Source organism: Triticum urartu, chromosome 1A (genome assembly GCF_056163025.1).
Source record: "Triticum urartu cultivar PI428250 chromosome 1A, HENAU_Tu73, whole genome shotgun sequence".
Lineage (NCBI taxonomy): Eukaryota > Viridiplantae > Streptophyta > Magnoliopsida > Poales > Poaceae > Triticum > Triticum urartu.
This window is the reverse complement of record NC_141873.1, coordinates 502,346,744-502,371,779: the sequence shown is the minus strand read 5'-3', so window position 1 is coordinate 502,371,779 and position 25,036 is coordinate 502,346,744. Positions and strand designations below refer to the sequence as shown.

The window sequence follows — 25,036 nt, the reverse complement described above, 5'->3', positions numbered from 1 at the left end:
TCTACGATTTGTGTGTTGATCAACTTGAATCACTCTCTATACTTAGTCTTGATCAACCTTGAATCTTTCCAACTCTCTTCATTAAGATGATGTCTTGAAGAAAAACATGAATGTTCACACAATCTTCTTCTTCAAGACATGCTTGCAATGAGCTCAAGTCTCGCATGACCAATCTTTGGATAATTCCTTGAAAAGCACCTTTGCCAACACATAAACTCCTTGAAACCAACAAATGGACTTCAAGAAAAGCCTATGGACAAAACCTACAAAAATAACTCAAGGCAACCACTAGTCCATAGAGAATGTCATCAATTACCAAAACCACACATGGGGGCACCACATGTTCTTTCAGTAGCGACGAAGAGGAAGGAGCAGGGGTGAGGTGGGGTACACGATGGCTAGGGTTCATTGCCTCCTCAGTTACCCCTAGCGGAGAGATGTGAGAGTAGGGAGAAAGGTTATTAGAGATCAATTTGTCCATGTTGATGCTCGCTTGGCATATAGTTTCAAGTAAACGCCTACCATTCCCCCTTCACGCTCATTCCTCGCCCCACCGTCCTCATTCCTCCTGCAATGATGTCCTCCGCGTGATACTCATTCCTACTATGCCCACTCTGCACTCCTACTCATCTTGCGCCCTTCACGCATCACCATGGACCGACCACTCACTACATCCGTGAGCACATTGCTCGTCTTGCCGGCCTACAAGCATCATCTGATCATGTTGCCCCGTGCCCGATGTCACGTCGCCGAGACGTGTCGCCACTCCAGTTTCCATCCCGTGCCTCCCCACCACCATCGTCAGCATGGAAGGTAAATTCTTTTTATAGGTTTGAATGAAAATATGTAGATATCAATTTGTTAATGTTTTGTAAATTGTATTATATCAATGCAAATGCCAATTTAGTCATTTTCTATTTCAATGTCAATATAATTTTGCTATGTCAATTTTTTATGCCAATTAAATGGGAGGCGATTACATGGAGCAGTACTTTAAATGAGGCCATGTCCGTCTCCTCCACCAAAGTGAAGAAGTCCTCCTCCAACAAGTACCCAGAAAGATATCCTCATCTGATGACATGGACGTGAACATGACCATTGATGATGATGAATAGAAGATGTCCTCACGTTGTGCCCCCACCCTCGACCCCGAGGTTGGGCCTTCACCTTGGGACATCCCCGCATGGTACAGAGGTAGACAATTGATACCCTGGGTGATTAGCACACACAATAGGGGAGTATAAGAGCATCTACAACAGTGGTCACCTACTTTATGGCCCTATACACCACGGACGCGTCCTAGCACATCTGCTAGAAGTGACCGAGAAGACCCGTTTTGTCCCGCTTTACAACCACAACCCCCATTTATCCACCCCAAATCTGTACAAACCCATGCAAACTACGTAGATCATCATATAACACATGAACATAGCAATCCAACTTAGATAGAGCATATAAACATATCAATCCGACATAGATAGGGGACTAAAAGTTATTATAGTATGATCCAAAAGGGCCTCTCGGAGTTCGTCACTTAACTAACGATAGATAAAGTTTTAAATTGGGAGAGAGAGAGAGAGAATCTCACCACTTCCTTGTTGTACACTTCCCCTTGGGGGTCTCGGGAGCGATGGCATTCCTTAGTGTAGGTGTTGGCGGTGGGTAGAGTGTCATCATCCGTCATGTCGTTGTCCGAGGAGGAGGAGGAGCTGATGATCCCCACCATGCGCCAGACGGTGTGGTCCTGCTCTGCCATGAGCCGCACACCTCTCTCCGCCGCCGCCACCACCACCGCCTTCTGCATCGCCAACTGTTGGGACTTCTCGAGACCGATGTGGAGCGTTGTCGCATTTTTACGGTGACGTTGGCGGGTGTCTGTCTCCCCAGACCTGTAGAAGCGATGGATGTCATCGCAGAGGGCCTCCTCATCGTCACTGTCGTTTGCGGGGGGGCGCTCCAGAGCGGATCTACAAGACCCGCACTTGGAGCGACTCGCGACGCCTCCTGTGCCCTCTTCCTTACGCATTGATACTCACGGCCCTCGGACTCCAGCTCCCTTGTGGGCGCGAGCACCCAACGATGCTCGGGAGGAGCAGTTGCTGGTGGTGTCGAACGCCACTGGTGCCCCTGCCGCCTGTCTGAGGAAGGCAGGGACCACATCGTGCATCCGCGAGGCGCCATAGAGCTGCAGTTGCCCACCGGGCTGCCATTGACACCATGGATGAGTAGCCCCCGCCCCGGTCCATGCACGAGTGGTGGTGGGTAATGCAGAGCGCTATCTCCTCGTTGTCCGGTGTGGACGAGCTCGAGGAGACCGCAACAAGCTTCTCCCAGTCGATGGAGTCAGAGTTGCCGCCGGATCCGTTCTCGACCATGGACGAGGGGATGGGATAGGCCAGAGAGAGGAAGGGGAGGAGATGGAAGTGAAATGGAGCAGAGAGGTTGAATAGGATTTGGTGGTCCGACTTTGGGTGTTTGTGGGAACATGATGGGGACGACGTGGGCCATAGTGGGCTGGTCCGACGTGGCAGACGCGTCCACGGCCACCTATGGGGCCATGAGCCCCTTGTGGTTCGGCGGGGGAGGGGGTGAGCACGTTGGACAAAGAGTGGAGAGCGCCGGGCAGCACGGTAGAGATCACACAAGAAGTTTTACCCAGGTTCGGGCCGCCGTGAGGTGTAAAATCCTACTCCTGCATTGGTGGATTGATGGTGGATTGTGGTGGAAACACAACGCTCTAGCCCGGCAGGGTCGCCTCGGGGCGAGAGCAGCTACACGCGTACGAGTGTACAAGGGTCCGAATCCTTTCTATGGTTGCCATGGGCCTCCTTTTATAGATCATGGGGTCACCATAGTGGCAAATCAGTCATTGTGTACTGATTAGATAGCAAACAGTGCTATTATACCTAACTCTGCGATAGGGCAGAGCGCATTAAATTCGCCGCTTAGTGTCACATGGCCTGCCCGGCAAGCCTTGTCGGGTTGTTCGGCCACCTTCTCTCATGTCTGCATGACACGTCGCTGGACAGGTGTCATTTGGAGGTGATTTCCATAGGAAGTGGCTGCCATGTGGCAAGATATAGCCACTTAGTCACTTGGGGGCTTGACACCGCACTGATTGATGACTTGCATCGCTGCGAGGTGGTGCGGTGGAGCCTTGGCGGGGTAGTTTGTCTTCGTAGGGCCTGGCAGGCCTGCTGGGACGGTCTCGAGGCTTGCTTCCGGAGTAACCTTGACCTCGCCAGGCTCGCTTGCCCGGCAAGGGAGGTTTTCCCTTAGTGGTGTCTTGCTCCTTTATCTTGACTTGATCTTCTTAATTTGCACTCTGATTCTTCAAAGAGCTGATCTCTTGTGCTTGGTCTGGTCCTGGATGTTGTAATCTTGCCAGGTTGGTGGCTTGCTGTCCCTGCACAAGTAAGGGGAAAACAGACGCCCTTGTTTGTGTACCCCGTCAGAAGCCCCCGGGCCTGAGCCATACGTGTCGTTGGGCACGTTGGGTTAGGCCCCAAACAGTGCACGGACACGTGTTGCGCATGCAGCGATTTGTCATGATAATCAGTCAATCCAACGTCCACTTCGCGTATTTACCGCGGGTCATGGGGTAGTGGGACTATAGTAGTTAATGTGAAATGGCAACTTTCTGAAGAGTCACACCCTCCCCCACGTTCTTTCCTTAAGAAAGGAAAATGCGGAAGGGCACTGCTCATTCGTTGCCCGCTCCGCTCCTCCACCATCTTCTTTCGCAAGCCAAACAACCGCTCTTCCTCCCCACCCATACTCGTTGCCGGTCCTCCATCCTACTTCCTTCCCCCATCCCCATTGCAACTTGAGGAGATGGGGAAGAAAGCCGCCGCCAAGGGAAGCAGACGACCACCGCAAAGGAGGCGGTCGCTGAGGGGAGCAAGAGGGCAACGGAGCTGGACAAGAGACAGAGGGGAGATCATTTTCTTCCCGTCGAATCTGGACGGCGGGGTGCTGGAAGCAAGGTACGGATATCTGTGGTGGAGGGAAATCCCGAAAGGGCATGGCGCACCCAAAGTCCTGGCGGAGGGGAAAGAGGACCCGCCAGATTCATATCGATTCTTCTGCATGTATTTCATCTGCGGCCTCTGCCCTCCCTTCTCGGGTTTCTTTGAGGCAATGATGGTGATCTATGGATTCCATCTTCTGGATTTCACGCCAAATGCAATGGCGTGTATGGCAATTTCTCTTCTAAATCATGAATGAGGGTTGATCTGTCCTTGGTCTTGACCACAATATCATCCATGTAAGATGCAATGTTTCTGTGCGAACTGCGACTCAAAACCAATCTGGACTGCCCTTGCAGAAGTGGATTCGGCGCTCTTCAACCCGAAAGGCATCCGTACGAAGCAGTATGTGCCACACGGGGTGATGAACGCGGTCTTCTCTTCATCTTCCTTGGACACAAAGATATGATGGTATCCAGAGTACGCATCCCGAAAAGAGAGCAAGTCAGGGCCTCCCAATATCCGCCCCAGATATGGGCTGGATATGATGGGTGCCTGTTAGACGGGACGTATAGGGCCCATATGAGGGGTGCAGCTGGATCGAGTTTTTGTGACTGGTCACTAACCGGGTCTTCTGCTCAGACGTATAGGGAGTGTTTGGGGAGTCCGAGTGTAGATGCTCTAAGCAGTGGCTTGACTTGTTCAAGGGGAAGTAGAGAAGTGATTCCTTTGGACTTTGATGATACTTTTGTTGAGCTGTTTCATGATGTTAAATGAGTTGTTGAATTATTGCACTATGTCTCTTCATGTCACTTAATTAGGTTCACATCTATGTGCGAACTTGTGTCATGATGTTTGAAATGAAGTTCAAATCGTGTCATGAGTGTCATAATATTTGGAAGTTACCGTAGTTAACTCATACTATTTTGTTGATGAGTAGAACACATACTTATAGTTTTCACAAAAAAACACATACTTATAGTTGAAACACTCTGAACATGACTGAACTCTTCTACCGACGATTTTTTGGCCGCCAGAGCTTACGTAAGAGGCTGGGAACCGGAGCAAGAGCATTGAACCATGGCAGGGCCGATGGCTCTCTAAGGCAGCCCGGACAGTGCTCATTAACTCGTCCCTCTCCAGCTTGCTCCTATTCATTATGAGCTTCTATAGCCTGCCTAAGACTCTGCACCATGAGATTGCCACAGTCTAAGGGCGCTTCTTCTGGGCTGGCGAGGGCGATAAGCAGAAGTACCACATGGTTCCATGGTCGGAGATCTGTAAACCTCGCGATGGGCGGACTCGGGATCATGTCCTCCAAACGCATGAACATTGCTCTCCTGACTAGGTGGCTTTGGAGGATTGCGAACGAAGAGGGTGGCTTGTGGCTTCGCATCATCCAGCAGAAATACCTCCGTGGTCAGCCACTCGCCTTCTGCCAGCGGTCCGATGGCTCCCAGTTCTGGCAATCCATCATACAACTCCTCCCAATCCTCGGCATCGGGACCTCGATTGCGGTTGGATCTGGCACCGCCACACTGTTCTGGTTCGATAGATGGGATGGGGACACCCCTTCGCAGCTCGCTTCCCTGACCTGTTCTCCATCGCGGTAGATCCGCGAATTTCTGTCGCGGTGGCCCTTATTGACTTAATTAGGGCATCTCGCATTCCGGAGACCATTTAGGCCGGTAGAGAATGCTACGTGGCAGGACCTGCTCGACTGCATTGCTTTGCACGAGCCGGATCCGGAGATAGAAGAGGACCGCACCAGGTGGCGGCTAGAGCCATCTGGGCAATTCTCCTGAGGCTCTCACCACCATCTTGGCAATCCGGCTCCCCTTAAAGATTAGGATCTTCTTATGGCAATGGATTCGCGACTGCCTTCCGCCCGACAGAGGTCCTGAAACGCAACGGCCCTAGTGATGGGCGGTGCCCGCTCTGCGGGCCTGAAGAGGATACGAACCATATATTCTTCAACTGTGTGCCCGCGCAGTTCCTCTGGAGCTGTTTCCGCGAATTACTGGGTGGAAGCTGGGACCACAACAACTTTCCCGCTCTCTTCGCCGAACTTCAGGCGTTACCACCCGCGTCTCGTCACATTGGGTGGTTGACCATCGGTATGCTAGCCTGGACGCTGTGGACTATTAGGAATAAGCTTGTGATTCAGCATGTCCCTCTTTGTCGCGCTACTAACGCTTTGTTCAAATGGTCTGGTTACTTGCAGCTTTGGCGGCCGCTTAGCCGCCCCAGGGAGATAGACGCCATCACCTCCATCATCACCCAGCTTCGCGCGATGGCTCTTCGGATGGCTCCTCCGCTTCCCCCACCACCACCAGAGCCGGATTAGATCTTCTCTACCTCGCCGCCACCACCGTTTATGTGTTGTGCGTGCTTCATTTCTGTGTTGGGCTTGTTGTGTTGTGCCCACAGCTGAACCTTGTGTATTGTTTGTGCGCGTATGTGTTGGACCTTGCCTGCGGTGGCGTTGTGTGTGTGTTGTTCGGATGGTACCATGTTGATTTTGTGCTCGGTGGTTTGTTTTATTTATAAAGCAGGACAAAAGCCTTTTTCAGTAACCGGAGCAAGAAGTAGAAGTTGAGAACATAGTCTAGTCAGTGAAACATTGAGTGGTTCCCATGAGATTTTTTGTGTCACGTCACAAAAAGATTTGTGCGGCAGCTGTTTACCAGGAAATGGAACACTGACGGAGACAACGGAGCAAAGAATGCCAAGTGGCGTGTTGAGCAAAGAATGCCAAGTGGCGTGTCGCTTGGAAGGCCGCACCCAACCGGATGTGATCATGCGACAATCCTTGTGAGCCGCTAATGGCGCCGAGCCTGACTGCCAGACCGTCCCCCCTTCCATCTCCTCGCCTCTCCTTCGCCAAGGTGATTATCGCTGAACCTCTAAGCAATCGCTGCCCATCTTTGCTTGATTCCCTCCTGGTTGTATCCTCTCCTCCCCCTCACCGTCTTCCTGCAGAACCATCGCCTCCTCCTCGGCGTCAGGTGCGGCTCCGGCTCGCCCGGAAGCGGCGATGACGACGCATCGCCGGTCGTCAGGGCGGCGGTCAGCGCCGTCACTGAGCTCATCAGGGCCCTCTCTCCCAAGAAGCCAAGGCAAGCTGTCGAAGCCGTCGACGCAGAGTCGGAGTCGCTTCGCAGCGTCGACGACGTGGTGGCTGTTCTTGAAGCCGACTACCGGCGTGCTTATTTCCTTACTGGTACGTGCTCTGCAGTATGGACACTGAATGATTTGCATTAGCATTTTTTTCTTCTTTTCAATGCGTGTGACAGTCAAAGGAAACTGAAGCAAGTTAATTTGCACATTCAGAGCAATTGTCTTTTGATTTTTGTGGCATTTGAGTAGCCAATGTGCTCAATACTGTATCGATTTCAGGGAACTTCACTCTGGGCATATATGCTGAAGATTGCTTGTTTGAAGACCCGACGATAAAGTTCCGTGGTATGCAAAAAAATGCAAATAACACTAGAATAGTACCTAGATCGATGCACCCTTATCTGCCAAGAACTAACTTTCGTATACCATTGTACTCCGTAGGAAGGTCTAGATACGCCCAGAATCTGGATTTGTTAGTGCCCTTCTTCGACAGCCCTTCGCTCCAACTTGAAAACATAGACAAGGTAAGTATTTTTTTTGCCTTCCCATGCAGTTTCGCTTTGCCTAATTATATTGTACATTCTCCGTTTCTAAATATAAGAACAGAGGTAGTACCAGTTAATAAACTGCAAAAGGAATTGTGATGTACTCCCTCTGTAAACTAATATAAGAGTGTTTAGTGTCTAAACACTTATATTAGTTTACAGAGGGAGTATCAAATATGTGTCTCGTTTTTTAAGTACTTCTCATTTGTGCTAAACTATAAACATAAAACTATCTTCTTGTTTGGTTAATGTTGGCATTTGTGAAGTTTCTCATGGTATGTGGCTTACACCAAAGTTTGTTTAGCACGCGCTTTTTCACTACTCTCTGCACTCCTGAAAATCATGAATGCAGGGTTCGAGGGTCGACACAAAGTTTATCATAGCAACATGGACATTAAGGTGCCTCATCGACATCACATTATGATCCATCACGGAATACATTACTAGATATGTCTTTGTTCCTTCTGATCATGACCATTATTTTTTACCTTTGGCTTTTGAGGCTAATGTTTCTGCACTACTTTCAGGACGTATTTGAAGCTCCCGTGGAAGCCCCTCATCGCCATAAGAGGGAACACAACATACGATTTAGATGAAGAATATAAGGTAGTAATTAAGGGGGATAAAATAAACCATGTAAACTCATTTCATCCATCCCTTATTTCACACTATCATTCAGATTTCAAAGGTTGCACTACGTTTCAGGTCGTTAGGCACGCAGAGAGTTGGGACGTCTCTCCGCTGGAAGCGATTGGACAGTTATTCGTCTCGGCTCCAAAGCAAACGGGCAGCTGAGCTGGCAAGTGAACTTTGGAACAATTGATTATATCACAAAACCCACGGAAACCCACGACGAGCTTGTGTGCATAAGTAATTCTGCAGTTATCTCTACTATTAAAGGGGAGTTTGTAAGTCATTCGTCTCCCTCCCATGGCCCCACCAATTGAACGATCTTTCCACGATTCTCGGTTTCTTTTTACCAACCGCAACCCCACCGAGTTCGGCAAGTGATGATTCAATCACGTCTTCTTTCTTTCTTAGGATGCTCATGTGATCGAGTGCCATAAAAACAAATTTGTCATCAACCGAAAATTGTCTCCAGCAGCCCGTGGATTCACAACCATACATGGCAAATCTATCTATCTACACCACATCATACCTTTGGGAGGAAGGTTGGCCTGAACTAGGACATCTTGGCCATCCTGGTCCATGACCTCTCAAACCTTGAAGTCTATTTTATGAGCAGGAGATCAAGGATGCGGTGTTCGCTCTCTCCTCTTCCAATGCTCCAGGACCTGAGGATCGGAAACCCATTTGTGCATGGACTGCATCTTGCTGGATTTCCCTCTTCACGGACGATGTTGGTATTTTTGCCAACCCGAGCAAGGAAGAGCTCAATGCGATCTCCTCCATCCTTTTGGCCCTTGGTGATGTGAGCAGTCTGGTCACTAACCTATCAAAGTCTGAGATCTTCCCCATTTGTTGCCACGACATGGATCTACATGACATCCTCTCTGAATTCGCCGCCAAGATTGCTTCCTTCCCTAGAAGGTACCTGGGGTTGCCTATGCACTCTCGCCGCTTTTGCAATATCGATTATCAAGGCCTCATTGGGGTTACCCGATCAACAGGCCACGCGCACTTGTCGAGGCTGGGGAGGTGGGTAAGCTCAATGGAGTGCGCTAGCATGTGGCTCAAAGTGCGTGGGTGGTAACCATGGGCGACCAAGTGGGTGTTGGGCACCATGAGATGCGGGTGCGGACCTAGAGGTCGTCGGCTCAATCCCCATCCCCATGGATGCCCATGTGACTTTGAAATACTCACCTCCCTCAAGAGGTGTTCCTCCATGCCAACCAACTAAAATCCCACGAGCGCGCGATTCCTTGGTGCCCAGCACCACGCCAACAAAGTGATGAACCAGCGAGAGTTGGTCGGAGGAGTTGGGTAAAGAACATGAAATTTTTAGCTTTGGTCATTTTGCATAACTTTTAGAGACAAGTTAAACCCTAAACTTCTTTTTTTAACTAAAATGGTACACTTAAACCAATTAGTAGACTAAAGTGTGCAGTTTTTAAGTTAATGAACTAAAGTGTGCTTTTGTGTGAGTTTATGGAACGTGGAGTAACTAAGCATTTCACTCTTATTAGGGCTTGTATAATGTATGGTGTTTAGAGAAGGTGCTTAGAGAAACAGTCTCCTCTTAAGAATCAATGCTTATTTGTTGAGGATAGACACTTAATTAGACACTTGTCCTGTCGAGATAAGCACCAATGCCTAAGATAATCGGCTTATTTTACTGAACATTATACAAGGCCGTGGAAGATTATGGAGAAAAGAGGGACAGAGTCAAGCGGACAACGATTTGCTTTGGTCATTTGCAGAAACCACCCCCATAGAAACAACTTTCATGGGTGCCATCCTTTACATACACACGTGTCCGACAAGAAATTACAGCAACGACCTTTTTTTTTACCAAAGCGGTACACTTAATAAACCAGTTAATAGACTATAAACTGTGTGATTTTTTAGTTCATGAACTGAATTGTTTATCCACCGTCAATTTAGTTCATCCACCGTTAGTTTATGGGCTAATAGGCATTTCACTGTTAGAGAGAGAGGAGGGACATATAGTCAAGCTGACATCGATTTCTAAAGCGCAAAAGGTCCAACTAGATGACACAAGCCCGGCCAAGTGGCGGCAGCTCGAAACAACAGCCAGCAGAAAAAATCAACGCAAAATCGCGTCTTTTCGCAAACGAAAACCTCCCAGCACCGGCAAGAACCAGGGGATCGTCCCTCCCCTCCCTCTCCCCCCACCCTCCTTTCCCACTCCAATCCAATCACGTCGCCCTCCATCTCCTCCGCCCCTCTTTCCAAGATTCTCCCCACCATCGCCAAAAAGATCGGCGGCGAGACGAGAGAGGGAAAGGCCGGCCGGCGAAAAGGGAAAGCCAAGCACCCTGCAAGGCGCAGCTTGGTGCCGTGAGCGGAGAGGAGAGGCCGGTCCGTCGATTGATCGATTCCGTTTCCATATCGCTCCCCGGACCCCGAGATGGGATTTTGATGCCGGATTCCTCCCGCTTTCTTTATCTCCAGTTTGGTTCTTCTTGCTATATCCCTCGTGGGGTTTCCAGCTTCCGCCTGAACTTTTCGTCGTTATAGAGGCTTCGCTTCTGCCGTCCTTCCGCCCCTTCAATCTCGTAGTCCAACCTCCGGCCGTTAGCTGTGTTCCTCCGATTCCAGAGCAGCTCGCCATTTTCGCCGGAGACTGCTGCTGCTGTCGTCCGACATACTCTGTTCTTGATTCCAATTTCTTTTCCGGGCCGGGCGACTCTGCTGTGCAACTTGCCCACTGACTGCACACAAAGTGATTGTTTCTTGGCATAATTCTGGCACAAATGGATGACGGGGTGGACCTCCCGAGCCAATTCCTCTTCCCGCACCCGGAGATGCCCGGCGCCTTCAGCGACCTCCTGGGCGACGCCGCCGCGACCTGCACCCACACGCACACCTGCAACCCTCCGGGCCCGTCGGCCGCCACGCACACGCACACCTGCCTGCACACCCACACCCACCAGCTCTTCGCCGCCGGCAGCGAGGACGACGACGCGGCGCGGCCCCGCCGGCCGCTGGGGAACCGGGAGGCCGTGCGCAAGTACCGGGAGAAGAAGAAGGCGCACGCCGCGTTCCTGGAGGAGGAGGTCAAGCAGCTGCGCGCCGCCAACCAGCAGCTCCAGCGCCGGCTGCAGGGCCACGCCACGCTTGAGGCCGAGGTGGCGCGGCTGAGGGGCCTCCTCTTCGACGTCCGGGCCAAGATCGACGCGGAGGCCGCCGGCGCGTTCCCGTTCCAGAAGCAGTGCAGCGTCGGCTCCGTGGCGTGCGCCGACCCGACCCTCTGCTTCAACAATGGCAACTCTGAGGTCGGTGGCGCCTGCTGGGAGGACAGCTCCGGGCCGGCGGCTGCGGATTACAGGTTCGATGAAGACGGCAATGGCAATGGCGGCGCGTCGCGGGAGATCGATGCTCCGGAACAACCGGTGCGTTCCATGGATGTCGTTGAGCTCTGCTGCTTCCCTAGCTGAATCTATGAATGTGATCAAGGATTGTTTCGGCAGTTGTTGCATGAGAGTTGTTTTACATTTTTGGTGAAAACACACACTCATGGAATGAAAGGGCGATCAGTGAGTATAACTGATATGATGTTCTTATGTTTTGATACTATGCTTATACTCATATATAATAGCAATAGAAGGAGGTTACAGTTATACTCAGGAGGATGTGTTCTGGTACAAAATTGTAATGCCAATATACGCTTGATCTCTGAACCTCCGGTTTGGGTTCGTTAGTATTCAGGCAATCGGATGGGACCATGATACTGATAAAAAAATGCACCGTCTTCGGTTCTTTCTCGTTGTTCCATATCAATTTCTTAGTTAACTTTAGCATCGATCCAGAAAAGTTCTTCCACACATAACCTGATGATACAAGCCTCAAGCAAAACGGAGTGCTGTTTTTGTACATTGTCTGCTTTCGTATCTCCTGGTGCAGATAGAGATAATGATCTAACCAATGGGATTAAGAATGCTCGGTATAAGTATGGAAATGCGGGGCTTAATATTTTGTGGAGTATAATTCAAGAGGCGCACTTTTCAACCTCTCCTTTTCCTTCTTCTTGTTGGCAAATATAACAACGGAATAGCATCTGCATCTTTCTAGCTTCACTACATTTTTCTTTTTTGCGACGCCATTCAGAGACGCCATTATTTCTTTCCGACGGCGATGTAATGGATCATCTGGGAAAGGTGCCATTCAGGTTAGCATTCGGACAATCAGACGGGGCGGTGGTACTGATAAAATGCACTGCCTCTGGTTCATTTTCCCCTTTCTTTTTCTGAAAGAGAGCTCCCTGCATTTTTCCTGTGAACAAGAGCTGGTAGTGCTAATGATGCAGAAATGTTTGGCACTTGACATGGCTGTGATCAGTGCACTATATGCTTGCTGTTCACTACTACTCCCTCCATTCCTACGTATAAGTCCTTTTAGAGATTTGAATATGAACTACATACGGATATTAGAATCTCTAATAAAACTTATATTTAAAAACGAAGGAAGTAGTAGCTTCTCATGTAACTTGAGCACCGCTTCCTGATACTTTGCAATGACACAAGGCTGTGTGCACCAATCGATGCCGTTAAGAACGTTCGGTGCACGACCACACGCAGAGGAGGCCGGGTTTGAAATTTTGTAGAGTAGGATTCAAGAGGCAAACTTTTGAACCAATTTTTTGGGGAGTGTAAGAATGGAATATTGACGATAAAGGGTTTTTCCCGGCCTTATATTATAAAACAAACACCCGATACATCCAGCTCGCTGGGGCCACGGCAGAGAAAAGCTCAAAAGAAAAACAAGAAGAAGAAAAAGAAATAAATGCCGACACCGGCAGATCAACGAAGAAAGGAAGACCGGCAACCGCTGCATCCTCCGAAGAAGTACCACCACGCTCCCAGTATCCCGAAGCGCCGTGCACCAAGAAACACCTTTAAAAAGGAATGCGACGATGCCGCCGCTGTTGCCCGAACAAGTTCTAGGGTTTCCCCGGTACGCGAGGAATAGTGGGGAAGGGATATACCCAATGCCCCTCAGGAAGGTCCGACGGCGCCCGCGGGCGTCATCGCATCGGTGCCGACAGGCCGACAGGGATTTCTCCCGATCCACAACCACCACCACCACCACTCCAGACACTTCGTAGTGCATCACCCACAGAGCCGCCCACCAGCATGTGCCACCACAGTTACCGAACCACCCTCGCTGTAACACCCTCGATGCGACTATAGCTCCCACGTGTCGAGGCACGACTTAGAGACATAATCGCATTGAAGGCATATGTCGCAAGTTAGGCAATCTTCACAACATCCCATGTAATAATAATAAAAGGGGAGATAACATAGTTGGCTTACACTCGCCATGTCAATCAAGTACATTAATAACATTACATCATCCATACACTCAAGGCCCGACTACGGCGCCAAAATAAAAGAGAACCCAACATGCGACACGGTCCCGATCACCCCCAACTGGGCACCACTACTGATCATCGGGAAAGGAAACATAGTATCGTTGAGAGTCTTCGTCGAACTCCCACTTGAGCTCATACGCGTCTCCTGGAGCGGAATCATCAGGCCCTACATCTGGTGTAATAGTAATCTGTGAGCCACAGGGACTCAGCAATCTCGCACCCTCGCGATCAAGACTATTTAAGCTTATAGGTTTGGCAAGGTAAAATGTAAGTGGAGCTGCAGTAAGCGACTAGCAAGTGTGGTGGCTAACTTATTCGCAAAAGAGAGCGAGAAGAGGAGGCAAAGCATGAGCGGGAAGCTAGAGAACAACCTGCGCAAACATTACTCCAACACCGTGTCCACTTCCCGGACTCCGCCGAGAAGAGGCCATCACGGTAACACACTCAGTTGGTTCATTTTAATTAATTAAGGTTCAAGTTATCTACAACCGGACATTAACAAATTCCCATCTGCCCATAACCGCGGGCACGGCTTTCGAAAGTTCAATCCCTGCAGGGGAGTCCCAACTTAGCCCATGACAAGCTCTCACGGTCAACGAATGAATAGACCTCCTCCCAAGACGTTCCGATCAGACTCGGTATCTCGGTAACTCAAGACACTTCGACAGGTTAAAACAAGACCAGCAACACCGCCCGAATGTGCCGACAAATCCCGATAGGAGCTGCACATATCTCTTTCTCAGGGCACACTCAGATGAGACATTCTACGAGTAAAACCAACCCTCAAGTTGCCCCGAGGTGGCCCCGCAGTCTACTCGGTCGGACCAACACTCAGAGGAGCACTGGCCCGGGGGGGTTAAAATAAGATGACCCTTGGGCTCCGGTAACCCAAGGGAAAAAGAGGCTAGGTGGCGAATAGTAAGACCAATGTTGGGATTGCTGGAAAAGCTTTAATCAAGGCGAACTATCAAGGGGTTCCCATTATAACCCAACCGCGTAAGAAACGCACAAATCCGGGAACATAACACCGATATGACGGAAACTAGGGCGGCAAGAGTGGAACAAAACACTAGGCGAGAGGCCGAGCCTTCCACCCTTTACCAAGTATATAGATGCATTAAGATAACATAGCAATATAATGATATCCCAACAAGTAAATAAAGGTTCCAACAAGGAACGGCCTCCAATCTTCACCTGCAACTAGCAACGCTATAAGAGGGGCTGAGCAAAGCGGTAACATAGCCAATCAACGGTTTGCTAGGACAATGGTGGGTTAGAGGTTTGACATGGCAATTTAGGAGGCTTGCAAGCAAGTGGTAGGCATCGTAGCAATGGCATAGCAAAAGAGCGAGCAAACTAGCATAGCAAAGATAGTAGTGATTTCGAGGGTATGATCATCTTGCCTGCACAGTTATCAGAGTTGACTGGATCCTCAAAAGCAAACTCAACGGGCTCCTCGTTAGCGAACTCGTCTCCCGGCTCTACCCAACAAGACAAACAAGCAACAAGGATACAATCAAGCACGTGCAAGACCAAGCAATATGATGAAATGATGATATGCTATGCGGGATGCGATGCGGGATGCAAAAATGCAAGATATGACAGGAAATGCATGAACCTGGCCTCAACTTGGAATTCCAAGGGTGCCACTGGAAAGATGAGATGAAATCGCTTGAAAACGATATAAAGAACGCCAGAATCGGAGTTACGGTTTGGAAAAGGCAAGCGATTCAAAAATGACACCGGTCTGCGATTTACAGCAAGTAGGCATCTAAATGCAATGAGATGAACATGCTACAACACCCAAACATGACAACAAAATACATGGCAGGGATGCACACAAGATGCTTAACAAAAGTCTAGCACTGAGCTACGGCCAAATCCTCCATTAACAGGTTCAAACAAGCATGGCAAAAACGCAAATGGTAAACAGATCTCAGACTTAGTGAAATTAACACTTGTCTGGAATTTCAGATCATAGTGAAATTAACACTTGTCTGGAATTTCAGATCATATAGCCCTCTTCGGAGCAACAAAACAATATGCTACAGGATCTGAACATGACAAAGAAAGACATGGCATGGAGCTACTCAACAAGCTTAACAAAAGTCCCTTAGTGACCTTGAGCCAAAAGGGATCACAAAATATACTAACAAGCACACGAACATAGCAAAAATATAATCAATTTTCAGACAGTGAAAACTGGGACATGCTGAAACATAACTCACGAAGGCATGTTTACGAGCTCGATGCACTCACTACGGTGCAAGTCATGGTAAGACAAGCATACATCCATCAAGAAGGCACAAAATACAAGCTAGACATGGCAAGAACAATAGCATAGCATGCACGGATCAACTACAATAACATCGGCAAAATCGCAAACAAGTTGACGATCTGCCCAAATTCACAACGAAGCAAAAGTAGAGCTTGATTGACTCACGCTAGGGTGCTCCATAATTGCAAACAAAGACATGGATGGATAAAGCACTACAAGATTAACAAAACTCCCTTACTTATCATCCTCAAAAGAGGCACGGATCACTAGGAAACAACAAGAACATATGGCATCGTGAACTAAACAATCTCAGGACTTAGTGAAATCACTAAGTCCCTGAAAACAGAATTACCGGGTGCCTCACTTTGCAAGCTTGCACAAGTCACCACACACATCACAAAAATGCATGGGTGGCACCTCTGGAAAGATAACAAAATCCTTAACAAAACATATGTAGAACTCACGGACATAGCATGCACACATTAATCATGGCAAAAATGACAAATGTCTAAGATGAACTAGCAGATCTGACAATTAACTCACGAAGCCCTCTTCTCACAGCATTTCGGGCATTAGGATGAACTCAAATGAAAATGATGCAATGGAATGAAATGATGTGCTCGTCGAGGCGAACATTTTGATATACTATATGTCCAAAACGGAGCTACGGATGCGGAGATATAGCCGGTCAAAGTTAGCACAAAAATTAGGGTTCGGAGGAGAAAAGTCAACCGTCAAATTTCAGATCTCAGATCTGCACGCTTCCCGAGGCTCGCCGGCGCACATTGTTCACTGGAGCACGGAAGTCGAGGTTCGTCGGAGAGGAAGAAAACCGAGGCGGCGCCGGGGAGGTCGGAGGAGGCCGGAGCGGCCGGACGGAGGAGGCGGCGGCCGGCGCGGTGGCGCGCGGCGGCGGCGGCGGTGGTGGCCCGCGGCGGCGGCGCCCACCGGAGCTGAGGGAGGCGGCGGCGACCGAGGCAAGGAGGCGCGGGGGCGGCTCGGGCTCGCGGGGGCCCGATCTGGGCCTTCCGGGCCGCGGCGGCGGCGAGGTGGCGATGCCACGTGGCGGCGAGCCACTGGCTGCGGGCGGCGTCGGGTCGGACACGTCCGGCGCGGGTCGGACACGTCCGGCGCGGCGGAGAGGGATTTAGGGTTTCGGGGAGAGGGAGAGATCCGAAATTTGGAATGGGGGGTGTATATATAGGCATAGGAGGAGCTAGGAGAGTCCAAATGAGGTGTGGTTTTCGGCCACGCGATTGTGATCGAACGCTCTAGGGCATGGAGCAGAGTTTGGTGGGTTTTGGGCCAAATTGGAGGGGTGTTGGGCTGCAACCACACGAGGCCTTTTTGGTCCCTCGGTTAACCGTTGGAGTATCAAACGTAGTCCAAATGGTACGAAACTTGGCAGACGGTCTACCGGTAGTAAACCAAGGCCGCTTGGCAAGTCTCGGTCCAATCCGAAAATGTTTAATCCCCACACACGAAAGAAAGCTAGAAATGGCCACCGGAGGAGAACGAAGTGCCGGAATGCAAATCGGACAACGGGGAAAATGTTCGAATGCATGAGACGAACACGTATGCAAATGCAATGCACATGATGACATGATATGAGATGCATGACAACGACAACAACACACGGAGACAAAACCCGAACCCGAGGAAATAAATATAACTTAACGCCGGAAACGGCAAGAGTTGGAGTACAAATTGGGAAAGTTACATCCGGGGTGTTACACTCGCCATCTCTCTGGAGCTGCCAACACGAGGCCTGAAGAGGGAAAGGAGACAACGGCCACGAGGGCGGGCACTACTCGACCGGTGGGAGGGAACAGCCTCCATCGCAAGAGCGAAGCCGACCGGACGCGGCGACGAGGACTTGCTGGGCCCTACGGCCTGGTCGGGCCCACGTGGGCCCGGACAGTCCCTGTCACCGCGCTGCAACACGCAAACCAACGAAGTACTCGTCGCCGCCTCGCCACTGCCACCAGGAAGCGACGCCGTCGAGCGCCGTGCCACCGGCCCGACCCAACCCAGATGGGGCCCAAACGGGCCAAGATCTGGGCTCGGCGGGCGCCGCCAGCCAACAGCGTCACCGTGTCGCCCCACGACCAACGGCCGCGCCGCCGCATCGAGGGCCACCGTGGCATGCGGCATCACCGCCGCCTTGCCACACCACAGCCGGCCACCACCGCCCGAGCAGGGCGGTCAACGCGCGAGGAAGGACAGGCCCGCCGTCGCCAGCCGCACCACGCGAGCAAGGCCTGGCGGCGCCCTCCGGCGGCGGCGGGAGGAGGGAGGGCGATGGAGGCGCTGGACGAGGAACGAGGAGAAGCCCCCAGTCGCCTTGCTCGGGGAGGCGGCGCGGGGGAGGGAGGCGGGACGGGGGCGCGAGTGAGCGGTAGTCGGCCGCGGCGGGAGGGAAGGGCGGCCGGCGGCCGGCGGCGGCAGGGGGGGAGTGGTGGGGAGGAACCCTAGCCCAGGAGCCATAAGAATGGAATAGAGAAGCGCATCTGACGCTTTCTAGCTTTATCAGTTATCGCACATTCTATTCCGTTCCGACCGCGACGCGGTGGATCATTTGGGAGAGGCGCCATCCAGGGTTTACTCTGTCCGAGCAAGTTGGCCATGGCAGATCCCTGACCGACTCCCAGCCAAGCACAGGGAATGTACTTTGATCCGACGTTTTGCCCTGTCACAAGTCCACATGTACCCTTTTGAAAAAGCAAGGATGCATCGCCGTCAATCAGGGTTTGAACCTGGTATGCACTGTTGCAATGCCAAGTCCATCAACAGCTGCACCACCATCTAAAGCAGCATTTGCCATTTATTTTTCCCTGAAAGCGAAGTCTGAATTGAGCTGAACACTTGTTCTTTCACATTATTAAGCTAATGTAATGATATGCATTCATCATTGACAGCTCCGGAAGCTGCAGGCTGGTCATTGGCCAGCCACTCCCTTTCATCTCGACAAGTATATTGATATTTGCTATTGTCGCGAGTCCTCTTGTTCTCAATTGCAACTCAGATTTCATTCTCAATTGCAACTCAGATTTCATTCGTGCACGCTACATGATTAAACATAAAAGATGCCCCATGCCGTTTTCAGCTCCATCCGTGGGTTGTTATGTTAATCTTTCGCTGGCGGGGGGTCTATGGATTATCTAGGCAGTTGGCAATCCTGACGTTGTTTTGCGCGAACTGCGCACGTCTCCGCTGATGGGGACGGTATTTTTCTTAAGCTACATCTCACCACAATGAGGTGAAGGCGCGTGAAATTTCATTGGCAACCTTTGGAATGCCACTGTGAGACTAACTTGGCAGAGCAATCAACTTCTAATAGAGATCTTGTAAATCTCCACATTCCAAATTAGGCTTCAAAAAGTTGGTTGAGCACAAGGAAATCATTTGCTCACATGTAATTTGAGGCAAACTTTTGGCATGGATCAACACTGGCCGCACGCATCAACATCACACGAGGACTATCAGAGACGGGTCCCTGTCCAAGGTATAGGGGTTGAACGAAAGGTTACAATGTCTATTTCTCAGACAAAGAAATAAAAGGGTTACAAAGTCCCAAAAACATATAATAGTTCTTGGTTGTTTTACTCATTTCCTTGGGAAAATAATAATTCGCTACAATCAGGCAGAGGGAATTTGTCAGTACTTAAGACTAGGGACTATTCACATTAATGAGTAACCATCACAGGTCTCGTCGCGTTAGTTCAAAAGTCGCTTGTGCGTTTTCAAAGTAAAAGGACAGGAACGGAGAAAGACCTCTCTTCATGCAAAATCTGGAGAACCGACTTCTTGTTCACGGTAGCGAGCAATCTCTATCTACATCATTTCATATACTGCGCTCTCCAGTCAACAGCAAAATCTGTGCCGTCTTCTTCGTCGTCGCTCGATGAGTCGCTGGCGCTGGAATCCGTGTCCATGCCGATGGGTTTGCTGTTCGCCTTAGCAGTCCGTGCGGCTTTTGACTCGGTGAGCTGTTTCTTCAGCATATCTACTCGCTGCCTGTACTCCCTGTGCACAGATAAATAATGCATGATGAGTTGACGACAGAAAATAAAAAAGAAAATCTTCACTTTGCTAAGCATGGGTATATGAACAGAACAATATGTAGAAAGGAACATACTCTTGCTCTAAGGTCAAGTACTCTTCCCTCTCAGCAGCAGCATCAATCTACAAGGCACGCGCACAAAATTCGCTAATATCAGCAGTGCACAACAATACGTGCAAGGTAATAATGTAGAGAGGTTAACCTAACCTCCTCTTCTTCGAGGCGGTCATCAACTTCCTGGAGGTCTTCCTGAATTTCCTTTTCAAATTCTTTGTATGCATCGCTGCGCAGAAGTTTAACATGTTTCAGATGAGAATATCAGTCACAGAAAAATTCAAGTCGAACTGAATACAGATCTTACGTAAAGATCCAAAGAAGCAACTTTTATTACAAACATAAGAGGAAAAAATGCATGGAAACAACAGAGGAAATGCAGAATTGCACAGACAAGACAACGCAAAAAACTAAGCATAAAAGCATTGTTTTTAGCAAAATGGCAGGAGTCCTACCCATCCATCCATTTAAAAACAGAAGAGTTTATGGTACAGAAGCTTTCCAACAGCAAGCACAAGAGCAGAAAACAATGATTATTGACCCTTCCAGACTCTACAGTTTTGTAACTTGACAGCACCTGTGCAAAAATGCAACATGGTTGTAGAAGTAACATGGCTTATTTAGGACCTCATTATTCTGTAACAGTAGAGTGAAGCTAGCTAAGGTCATAAAAGGCTCCTTACACATCCAAACAAAGGCCTATAAGGGTATGTTTGGATGGTGGCCAATACTCATGCTACCAATTTTTTAGTCCTGACCAAAAATTTGGTTTTGGTTTGATTGGTTACCATTGTTTTGGCATGTCAATGTCTCTTTGTCTAATCTAGTTCATTTTTCTTGCCAATGTCGGCCGTCTCATTGGCAACCAAAAGCTCAACCAAAATTTTGGCTAGCCAAATATTTGGTAGGGCTAGCTTGGACTAGAACCATACCTTAAATCCTAACAAAACTTCATTAAGTCAGATTAATTATTGTGGAAACAACAGGACTGCAAGAATAGCAATTCTTTTATGGAGAGGCAATACACTTGCAAGATCTTAGTGAAGAAACCTTACTTGATGTCAACTTTTGGAGGTTGAATACCGCGTGCGCGGAGATCCGCATCTTTGTTATCGAAGAATCCTTCGGGCAGAGCTTTTACTTGAGCAGTTTCCACATTATTCGCCGCTTGAGACGATGCACTGGTTTCACTGGACTGTGTGTTACTGCTATCAAAGAAGCCATCTGGGACACCTTTCACCTGCACGGGATTGGGGTTGGTGGTATTGCCCGAAGTCCTATTGGGCTCCTTTGGAGCTGGAGCAGGAGTTGGAACTTCATCTTCATCTTCTTCTGCATAATCAAAAAAATTCCCTGGAAGAATTCCTTTCACGTCGGTACTGCTTTTATTCCCTTTATTGGGTGCTTGGTCCATCCTGACAGATGGTTTATTTGCACTTGCTTCTTTGGTTGCTGGTTGAGCATTAGCCACTTGATGACGTACAGACCTTCCCTCAGAACCAGTACCTACCCATCAAAGTTGTTATATTAAGGACTCAAGTCAACAAGACCTTCAGGTACATCACGACTGCTAAATGCACATTTTAGCTGCCACTACAACATAATACTGCTAGCAGGAATCTTCACAGAAAATACATAAAATGTTCACTATAGATGGAAGCTCTAGTGCTCTACAGAAAATAGAACAATATTGATAGTACTTACTATCCAGAAATTAGGATGTGTTCATGCAGCTTTACTAGTTCTAACATCATTCTTGCTTAAATGATACCCCCTCTGTCCCAAAATAAGTGTCTTAACTTCAGTACAACTTTGTACTAAAGTTAGTTGAAAGTTGGCGTCGCTTACTTTGGGACGGAGGGAGTGGCAATTTTGTAAGAAAAACGGTTATTAGGTATAGCCAGGAGGAATGTAAACTGTCATGTATGAAGGCTTTGACTGGATGGCCTCCATAGGCAAGCTTTTCCTTGCTCGTATGATAAAGGTTGCAATGCAAAGTGAGGGTTTTTTAGCACAAAAGCATACCTTGCTAAGCAAGGTTAGGTGGGTAATTGCTTGGTCTAGCAGGAACCAAATGTGCTCTATTATTACTGCTCTATACAACATGCTATCTGACTATCTTGGTGAGAATACAATCAATGGTAAGCATAACAGACAACCAGTGGCAGGCCAAAACAAGAAATTAGATGTGAGCAATTCCTTAGCCATGATACTGATAATTTACCTAGACTAACCAAACAAAGGAAGATGACACAGAGCAGAATACAATCAAACAAATGAAGTATAGACAAGGCTAACCAAGTTCAGTTTACACTATGAATCTTTAGCTTGTGGGGAGGAGGGAGGGGGGCGTTTTGGCATTCTCACCATCACTTTGCCTTTTCGTTCCCTGATTGTCAAAAAAATTGGCAGGCATCGGAGAGGATTTTGCTTTCTGAGGCTCAGCTGGTCGTTCATGACTGACATTATTGCCACGAGGAGCTGCAGCTGGTGTAACTTTAGCGGCTGCAGCGGCTTTTGCCTGGACCATAAATCGGAAAAAAATTAACACAGCTCACAAAGAATGTACACAGACACCTTCGCAGCAAATATACTCCAGTCAGATGGCTACAATACATAAATGAGATGAACCTTTTCATCAGGAAAAAAGCATGCAGCTTAACAGTAAGTAGCAAAACTATACTTGAAATGAACAGAAAAAAAATGAAACACCATGGTTATCAGCAAACCACGAAAAATGAGTTATTATTGATACCCAACATGTTTCTTCACCAGAGCTTTTCTATCAATAAACTGCATTGAAGTAAACCTTAGTGGTTGTCCAATTTGCTATGGGGTCATATATTCATATCAAGAATAACTACCAAACAACATGACAGCATACCCAGTAAAGCTGGAGACTGAGTGCTAACACTTTGAATTTCCATATGAAAACAGACCTAGACCGGCATAGAAATCCCCACATTCACGTTTCTGTCGTACATACAATTCTCCTTATTCAGTAAACACTAACATGGCTTTATTACTCTGCTTACCTCATGATGTTTCCGTGAAACCTGGTGCGCAGGCCAAAGTGCTTCGGATTTCAACGTAACGTTGCAGACCCTACAGATGGGCTGATCATATTCATTATACCTGCAGAAGACAATGCAACCGGCTATTAGATACTGCTATTGCTTGATTATCATACAGATGAGCTGATCACACTCAACTGGTTCAAAATTCAAGTCACCCGGATTTAGCTAAGCAAATAAGCAATGGATAAGGGGGGTAATGAAAGGGAGCCAGAGTAACATACGACTTTACAAGGTTCGAATGCACAGAGAATTTGGCAGGAAACTGTAAGTCGGTACTTCCATGAAATCAAATTAGAACACTACAATGTTCCACCCTCTACTCGAGAGCAGGCACAGTAGCGAACCCGGTTTCACAGTGCGCACAACAGCACCAAACACCCAGTAATTTCAGGCCTACGCACCGAACCCCTGACGCCTGCGCCGGCCGCCCGCCCCCATCTTGCTAGCTAGGGTTACATCAGGCGAACGCGCGCCCCGGCCCAAACCATCACGGCCGTGGAAACCGAGTAGGCGGAAGGGATCCGGGCTCCCGAGGCAGCACTCTAGCAGGGAGGCGGGAGGGGAAGGGAGGGGACCTGACGAGCGAGGGGTCGATGCGCTTCTCCTGCTTCTCCTTGGCCTCGCGGAGCTTGGCGCGGAACAGGGCCTTCCTCTGATCCATGCGCGCCGCCGGAGGGGTAGGACCGGGAATCCAGGCGCCGAGGCTGTGGCGGTTTCGCCTCGCCTCTCTTCCTTCTAGAACCTTCTTAGCTCTCGCGACGGGGGGCGGCGTCGGACGTCGAGGTCCAGCGAGAGAGAGAGACGACGAGTCAGCACGGCGTCTGCTCGGATGGCAAATGGGCCCGAGGGGCCGAACTTGTGAGCCGCACAAGTGGGTAAAGCGACTGGCCACTGAGCGACGGACGGGCAGGCCGAGCGGACCGCAGAAAGGCCGGGGAGTTGGGCCTGCACAACTGGCTGGACAAGTTCCACGAAAAAATCTGGACGGCGCCATCCGGGAAATAAACTTGAGGTCGCTCTAAAAAAAACTTAGAGATCAACATCTGGCCATCTTGTTTGAAGCTTTGTTTCCAAGGTCATTGCCCGGTTAGCCTCTGCGACATTGTAAACAAGCTTGTTTCCAAGGTCATTGCCAATAGGTGAAAGTTCATCATGCGGGAGATCATATCAAATAATCAAAGTGCATTCTTATCGGTGAGGCTTATCTCAGATAACATCGTGCTCGCTTACGAGATGCCCCATCCTAAAACAAAAGAGCTCGAGTGGTGCGCGTTTCGCAGCCCTCACGTTTGACCTAAGCAAAGCTTACGAGTCACGACTACGTCAAGTGGAGTTTGTTTGTTTTTTTGAAGAGGATTTTGTTGCGGTTAGGGTTCCAAAGTAACATTAGTGAGATTGACCTCCAAATGCATTAGATGTGTGACACATAAGTTCAAAGTGTACACACCATACACGGAGACGGTGGTCTCATGCCGGGGTCTTGGTCAAGGGGATCCAATATCCTCGTACATGTTCCTATTGTGTGCGGGGAGAGGTTATGTGCGTTACTTCATCGGGTGGAGGTTGCAGGACGATTGCGTGGGACTCAGATCACGCCTATGGCCCCTATAATAACCCACCTCTTGTTCGCGATGATTCACTCCTCTTATTTGAAGCTACAAAAATGGGGCAGCAGAGATCAATGAAATTTTACCAATAAATGAGTAGGTTCTGGGCAAGTGGCAAATCGAGATAAATCGTCCATTCTTTTGAGCGGGAACATACCGAATGATAACAAGCAGTCTACGGGTGCTCGCTTTACAGCAGGAAAATTTAGAAGGAAAGTATTTGGGGCTCAAAATGTATGTTGGGAGTTCAAAGAACAATGTTTTGGAATACCATAAGGAACTGTTATGGGCTCGGATACAAGGGTGGA

The 25,036-nt window shown here is 49.1% G+C and overlaps 3 protein-coding genes across 4 annotated transcripts; 2 read left to right on the top strand and 1 right to left on the bottom strand.

Moving 5' to 3' along the window:
• Positions 1–6,695: 6,695 nt before the first annotated feature.
• On the top strand, positions 6,696–8,612 carry LOC125522695 (adenine phosphoribosyltransferase-like protein, putative (DUF2358)). 2 transcript variants are annotated; one of them, XM_048687744.2, is made up of 7 exons: positions 6,696–6,856; positions 6,951–7,191; positions 7,368–7,433; positions 7,530–7,612; positions 7,986–8,032; positions 8,161–8,239; positions 8,339–8,612. In XM_048687744.2, exons 1-7 carry the CDS (start codon positions 6,794–6,796, stop codon positions 8,426–8,428), a joined length of 669 nt encoding a protein of 222 aa, XP_048543701.1. In that variant the 5' UTR covers positions 6,696–6,793; the 3' UTR covers positions 8,429–8,612. The 2 variants fall into 2 exon arrangements, with proteins under 2 accessions (XP_048543701.1, XP_048543692.1); XM_048687735.2 differs by having other exon boundaries at positions 8,322–8,612.
• A 2,417-nt stretch (positions 8,613–11,029) lies between these two features.
• Positions 11,030–11,904, top strand: LOC125523051 (basic leucine zipper 24-like). Its single transcript, XM_048688091.2, has one exon. The coding sequence runs from the start codon at positions 11,032–11,034 to the stop codon at positions 11,713–11,715; it is 684 nt and encodes a 227-aa protein (XP_048544048.1). The 5' UTR covers positions 11,030–11,031; the 3' UTR covers positions 11,716–11,904.
• Positions 11,905–19,441: 7,537 nt separating this feature from the next.
• Positions 19,442–23,971, bottom strand: LOC125522684 (zinc ion binding protein). Its single transcript, XM_048687728.2, has 7 exons — positions 23,697–23,971; positions 23,080–23,179; positions 22,412–22,565; positions 21,100–21,550; positions 20,198–20,273; positions 20,066–20,112; positions 19,442–19,953 (listed from the first exon to the last, which is right to left on the bottom strand). The coding sequence occupies exons 1-7, from the start codon at positions 23,780–23,782 to the stop codon at positions 19,767–19,769; spliced, it is 1,101 nt and encodes a 366-aa protein (XP_048543685.1). The 5' UTR covers positions 23,783–23,971; the 3' UTR covers positions 19,442–19,766.
• Positions 23,972–25,036: the final 1,065 nt, after the last annotated feature.

Bases quoted from the DNA above. Each gene is read 5' to 3' on its own strand.
- LOC125523051 (XM_048688091.2), top strand. From the start codon at position 11,032: ATGGATGACGGGGTGGACCTCCCGAGCCAATTCCTCTTCCCGCACCCG.
- LOC125522695 (XM_048687735.2), top strand. From the start codon at position 6,794: ATGGCGCCGAGCCTGACTGCCAGACCGTCCCCCCTTCCATCTCCTCGC. The intron at 6,857-6,950 runs GTGATTATCGCT...GTCTTCCTGCAG, and splicing joins CTCGCCTCTCCTTCGCCAAG to AACCATCGCCTCCTCCTCGG. The intron at 7,613-7,985 runs GTAAGTATTTTT...TCATGAATGCAG, and splicing joins AACTTGAAAACATAGACAAG to GGTTCGAGGGTCGACACAAA.
- LOC125522684 (XM_048687728.2), bottom strand. From the start codon at position 23,782: ATGGATCAGAGGAAGGCCCTGTTCCGCGCCAAGCTCCGCGAGGCCAAG. The intron at 20,274-21,099 runs GTAAGGTTTCTT...ACTTCTGCGCAG, and splicing joins CCTCCAAAAGTTGACATCAA to CGATGCATACAAAGAATTTG. The intron at 19,954-20,065 runs GTATGTTCCTTT...ATCTGTGCACAG, and splicing joins TACTTGACCTTAGAGCAAGA to GGAGTACAGGCAGCGAGTAG.